Consider the following 6,106-nt stretch of genomic DNA (forward strand, 5'->3'; position numbering starts at 1 on the left):
AGGCATCATCACAGACAAGGCGAGCTTCCTCATGTCCATGCCGGTGAGTGAGTGAGTGCTGGAATATGAAGAACCAGAGGCTACAACCAGCTTGTCACTGGACTGGTGATAATGAGCTAACCCTGTGAGAGCGAGTCTGGAATCAAATTGGCAGACTCCTGAAACATAACCAGGACAAGGCAAGCTGGTACTTGAACAATATACTTAGTTGAGTGTTTAATCAAGCATAAAGAATTCACAGGGAAAAAAAAACAGATTCAATGCAGTTCAAAGGTAGGAAGATTTGTGGTAGAGACATAAAAAGGAAGTTTCAAGCCTTTTTTCCCTTCTACCTCCCAAGAGATGAGTAGAAATGAGGGAGGGAAAAATTGAAAAAAAAAATGTGCCCCATCTGGTCTCAGGACCTACATCTGGGAAAGGTAACACACAACCCATGTAGTTTACAAGCTTTCCACTGTATTCATATGTGATTCCTCGTGAGTCAGCTTACCCCGTGTGGTGGTGGGGATAGGATTGGCCCCTATAGGCTCTTATATTTGAATGCTTAAGGAGTGGCATTAGAATGTGTGGCCTCGTTGGAGTAGGTGTGGCCTCGTTGGAGTAGGTGTGGCCTCGTTGGAGTAGGTGTGGCCTCGTTGGAGTAGGTGTGGCCTCGTTGGAGTAGGTGTGGCCTCGTTGGAGTAGGTGTGGCCTCGTTGGAGTAGGTGTGGCCTCGTTGAAGGAAGTATGTCACTGGGGGGGGGCTTTGGGGGTCTCAAGTGCCCAAGCCAGGCCCAGTGTCTCGCGCTCGCCCTGCTTCCTGCCGACCCAGATGTAGAGCTCTCGGCTCCCATCAGCACCACGTCTGCCTGTGTGCTGCCCTGCTTCCTGCCATGACAACAGTGGACTAAACCTCTGAACCTGTAAGCCAGCCCCAGTGAGATGTCTTCCTTTATAGGAATCGCCATAGCCATGGTGTCTCTTCACAGTCATAGGACATTAATTGAGACACCCCCCACCAAAACCATGTTTATTTTTGGTTATGACAAAACTCAGAATGTCCAGACAAAAGGTAAGCTGGGTTCAGATTGATTCTTATGTTCTGGCATGTGAAACCGGACCAGATGTGGGCCTCCCCCGCCAGGAATGCCCATCTTTTGACATTATAATACAGTGTTGTCATTTACAGCATTCATGCTTAAGAATCATGTGACCAAGCTACAAAGAAAAAAAAATCACCAAAAGGACTCACAATCTGATTTTGTGTTGGCCTGCATTATTAGCTGTCTGGGGACATGCCTGAGGGCCTCGGCCTGCACCTGATGTGATCACTTGCAAATGTGAAGAGGTTTGACAGTTCATCGGAGAGCTCTGTCACCACGTTCTTGGCTCTGACATGACAGTCTTGCTCTGAAACCCAAAATGAGTCTTTTCAGGAACTCAGAATGTCAGGCAAGTTTTAGGTTCGTGATAGTGGTGGAGTGTGTTAAGTTGTGAATGCCCTCAAATGGAGAATAAATCCATCTGTAGCCCAACATTAGCTATTGCCATAAAGAATTAATCCCAGCACTTGGGAGGCAGAGGCAGGCGGATCTCTGTGAGTTTGAGGCCAGCCTGGGCTACAGAGTGAGTTCCAGGACAGGCTCCAAAGCTACACAGAGAAACCCTGTCTCAGAAGAAAAAAAAAAGAACTTTCTTTCTTCTTTTTTCTTTTTCTTTTTTTGAGACAGGGTTTCTCTGTGTAGTTTTGGTGCCTGTCCTGGATCTTGCTCTGTAGACCAGGCTGACCTCAGACTCACAGAGATCCACCTGCTCTTGCTCCTGCCTCCCGAGTGCTGTGATCAAAGGTGTGCGCCACCACTGCCCAGCAGAACTGAACTTCCTTAGGCATGCACACTCTCCCAGGTGAGTTCATGTGCACTGAGGTAGGACCAGGGATGGTCGGGGAGGTCCTGTTTAAAATGGTCAACATACATAAACCCATCCTCCCAGTCTATGGGCAAGCTAAGGTCTTCCTTCCTTCCTTCCTTCCTTCCTTCCTTCCTTCCTTCCTTCCTTCCTTCCTTCCTCTTTCCATCCCTGGAGCTATATGTAGAAATGAAGCCAAGCACCGGCTGGCAAGAAGGCAAGAAGCACCTGCAATGTGTGTTGCTTTATTTCACTGCCCAGACCATGTAGCCTGTAAGGCCACAGCTATGGCCTCAGTCCAGTGCCATAATAGCAGAGTGAAATCGTTTCTTTCAGAGCCTCACCCAAAGCCAGCCACTTTAGCTTTTGGTCCACGCACAGCTATTGGAGATTCTGTCTGACTGCAAAAGGAAAAAGACAAATACTTGCATTTTACTGACAAAACAAAACACCTTTAAGCCCAAAGGGTGATTTATCTGGGCTGAAAATAAAACCCCTGCCTACTGAAGTCTGGTGCAGCTGAGTTATCACTATTTTGGTCCTATAATTTGTTTTATAAGGTACTAATTAACAGGGCAAAGTCTGTTGCCAGGAAAGTAAATCACATTTTGCTGTTTTCTTCTTTTCTAACAAGACACAGACCTTGTCTTCAGTTAAATAGCAGTTGTAAGGGCAGCAGCAAGAAGGGCGGAGATCATGGGAAACCTGCCTACCAGGACTCAGAAGATGATGGGAGAGAGGATTGCTGAGGTAAACCCCTCTGGAGAAAGAGGCAGCTTGCCCCAGCTGTCCTTCTTATTGCCTTTTCCCTGGTCCCGGTCCCTTGTTTCTTCCCTGGCTCTACTCAAGGGACACAAATTAACTCTTAAAAGAGAACTCCTTTCGCTGAGTTTTTTCTCTCTCTCCCTCCAGATGCCCCTGTCCCAACCTCCCCTTCTCCGGGGCTGCTTCACCGACCCTCAGCGACACTTGGCTCTGGCTTTTGCTGTGTACCTTATTGTCGCTCACCCCTCACCTTCCTTTTCCTGCTCACCCTCTGGGCCTGGCCTCCGGTCTTGGCTCCTTTCTCCCTCTCCTCTCACCCCCATCCCGTTCCTGGAGGTTTCTGGACTGGTGGAGGCTCTGGCTTCTCCTCCCTTCTGGAGCTCTCTGAGATGTCTCTGAGGGGTGGGGGGACGCCAAGAAGGATTGGCCAGGCGGGTGTGGCGAGTGATCCGCTGGAACCAGAACCCAGAGCCTGACGTCACCGGGCCCCGCCTGTCAATCTCGGGCGGGCGCGCGGCTCGCAACCTCCTTCTCTGCCACTGCCTCTCACTCGCAGTGACGGTGGCTCCACGACAGGCGACCAGCGCTTTCCTCCTGGACGCCGGGGCCGCCTCCTGCAGGCAGCTGCTCGGTCCATGCAGAGAGCACAGCCGGGCACACAGCCACGGGGCGCATGACCAGAGATTGCCCGGAGCCCTGACTCCCCAGGTGAGTGGCGGGCTCCCGGGGGTGCTATGAGCGTGTGGGGAAGGCAAGGGGGTAAGAGGCAGTCCGGAGTGAGTCTGTCCGGGAGTCCGAGAATCGCAGCGAGCCTTAACCACAGCACCTAGCACACTCCCCCTTAGTCCTTTTGTTCCCAGTTCCTGACCTGAGGTCTCTGGCTCTGCGCTCTGCTTGCTGAGACATCCAACTTTGCTTTCAGTACCGCGGACAGCGGCTCTGCCCTGCTAAGTCCATTTACAAGGGGACTTATTTGGATGCTTGTGCAAGTTCACGTATATCTATCGGATGGTCCATGCGAGTCCACAGTGGAATCTGTGTGTCTATCTGCTAAAGCCCAAAAGCTCCATGTATTTTATCCATCCATCCATCCATCCATTCATTCACTCAACAGGTGCTTACTTATTTGGGGTTCTCACTTTATCCCCACTTCTCCACTATGCTCCTGAGGTGGGATATGCAATTTGAGCGAGGCATTTTGAGCAGGGCATCTGCGGGAGAAGGGAGAAAGTTCGTCGGTAGCCCGGAGAGCGCACCTGACAATCTGCGGTCCCTTTTTATGCAGGGAGCAACATCTGGCGGCATGAACGCGAGCGCCGCCTCGCTCAACGACTCCCAGGTGGTGGCAGTGGCGGCGGAGGGAGCGGCAGCTGCGGCCACAGCAGCAGGGGCACCAGACACCAGCGAATGGGGACCCCCGGCAGCATCCGCGGCGCTGGGAGGCGGCGGTGGACCTAACGGGTCACTGGAGCTGTCTTCACAGCTGCCAGCAGGGCCGTCAGGACTACTGCTTTCGGCTGTGAATCCCTGGGATGTGCTGCTGTGTGTATCGGGGACCGTGATCGCAGGCGAAAATGCGCTGGTGGTGGCACTCATCGCGTCCACTCCCGCGCTGCGCACGCCCATGTTTGTGCTCGTGGGTAGTCTGGCCACTGCCGACCTGCTGGCGGGCTGTGGCCTCATCCTACACTTCGTGTTCCAATACGTGGTGCCCTCGGAGACTGTGAGCCTGCTCATGGTGGGCTTCCTAGTGGCCTCCTTCGCCGCTTCAGTCAGCAGCCTGCTCGCCATCACAGTGGACCGTTACCTGTCCCTGTACAACGCACTCACCTACTACTCCCGTCGGACCCTGTTGGGCGTGCATCTCTTGCTGGCAGCCACCTGGACAGTGTCCCTCGCCTTGGGGTTGCTGCCCGTGCTAGGCTGGAACTGCTTGGCCGACCGCTCATCCTGCAGCGTGGTGCGCCCCCTGACCCGCAGCCACGTGGCGCTGCTCTCCACTTCCTTCTTTGTGGTCTTTGGCATCATGCTGCACCTGTACGTGCGCATCTGCCAGGTGGTCTGGCGCCACGCCCACCAGATCGCCTTGCAGCAGCATTGCCTGGCGCCGCCCCACCTAGCCGCCACTAGAAAGGGAGTGGGAACTCTGGCCGTGGTGCTAGGCACGTTCGGGGCCAGCTGGCTGCCCTTTGCCATCTATTGTGTGGTGGGTAGCCAAGAGGACCCGGCCATCTACACCTATGCCACCCTGCTGCCCGCCACCTATAACTCCATGATCAATCCCATCATCTATGCCTTCCGCAACCAGGAGATTCAGCGTGCCTTGTGGCTCCTGTTCTGTGGCTGTTTCCAATCCAAAGTGCCATTCCGCTCCAGGTCCCCCAGTGAGGTCTGAAGGGCGTCTCCGTGTCCCCTCACCAACACCACAAACCCAACATGCCAGCCTTTGGTGAGCTTCTAGGTACCTGCTGATGAACTCTTGAGATCTCAGTGGTGTGAATCTGACTCTACAGGAGACGAGGGACTGGGCGTGAACACAACAAACTCACTCAGACCAAGAGGCTTGTTGGCACTTTACATATACAGTGTATACACTTGTACATATATATATAAGTATTTGTGTCTTCTGGAGGTGGTCAGGACCTGGAACTTCCTGTTCTGTGAAAAACCAACCAACAAGGTGTGGTTGTATACTCGATTTACATCACATTTGTCAAGTGAAGACATTCCAATACTGCTTAATAATAGCACTTTATTTTTAGCTGCTGAGATGCCAAAACAGTGTTGCCATTTCCATGAGCAGGAGAATGGGAGTCAAAGATGTATTTTTGTTGTATGTGATAGAATATTTTGCTGCACATGCATCGATAAACTACAACATATTTTGTACACAAATAAACACATTATAAGAAATATAATCTGGAGTATGTGATGGATTGTGGAATTATTTGAAAGCTGAATTATGAGTGTGTTCATTTTAAAAGTCTATTACATAGCATCTCCTTCCAGAAAAAAAGAAAACCTCACCCAAGAAAGCACATATATTTGCATATGTGTCCTTACATTTTCCATGAAATATCAAATCCAGATCAAGGGGTGAGGAAAAGTCATGGAGGAAGTAACATTCGTATACAGTGTGTACAGAACATGGAAGGAAAGGCCGTATGCTACTGGTACAGGTTAATGTGCTCCTTTGGTGACGGAATTAGAAAGACGTGGTTCAGAGGACAAAGCAATTCAAGTCCCATAGGTGCGGCTGTAAACCCGGAAGCCACAACTTCCCAGCATAGCTTTATGAATAAGGCTTTTTCTGATTGTTGTTGATCGGGTCTGGTAGCAAGGTGGAGAGCCCAACAAAATGAATCAAGTTCTTTTAAGGCAGGATTTTCAGATCCTCATGAGGTAACTGAAGTGTGCCTGGTGTCCTTTCTCCATGCATTCCTCTTCCAAACAG

At 51.3% G+C, this 6,106-nt stretch overlaps 1 protein-coding gene across 1 annotated transcript; it reads left to right on the forward strand.

Annotated features, from left to right (window-relative positions):
• Window positions 1-2,961: 2,961 nt before the first annotated feature.
• Window positions 2,962-5,549, forward strand: Gpr6 (G protein-coupled receptor 6). Its single transcript, XM_006982782.4, has 2 exons — window positions 2,962-3,360; window positions 3,938-5,549. The coding sequence occupies exon 2, from the start codon at window positions 3,956-3,958 to the stop codon at window positions 5,045-5,047; it is 1,092 nt and encodes a 363-aa protein (XP_006982844.1). The 5' UTR covers window positions 2,962-3,360; window positions 3,938-3,955; the 3' UTR covers window positions 5,048-5,549.
• Window positions 5,550-6,106: the final 557 nt, after the last annotated feature.

The sequence above is a fragment of the Peromyscus maniculatus genome, chromosome 16, assembly GCF_049852395.1.
Source record: "Peromyscus maniculatus bairdii isolate BWxNUB_F1_BW_parent chromosome 16, HU_Pman_BW_mat_3.1, whole genome shotgun sequence".
In the NCBI taxonomy this organism is placed as follows: Eukaryota; Metazoa; Chordata; class Mammalia; order Rodentia; family Cricetidae; genus Peromyscus; species Peromyscus maniculatus.

What these genes read in the sequence shown, in the direction of transcription:
- Gpr6 (XM_006982782.4), top strand. Translation starts at nt 3,956, where the DNA reads ATGAACGCGAGCGCCGCCTCGCTCAACGACTCCCAGGTGGTGGCAGTG.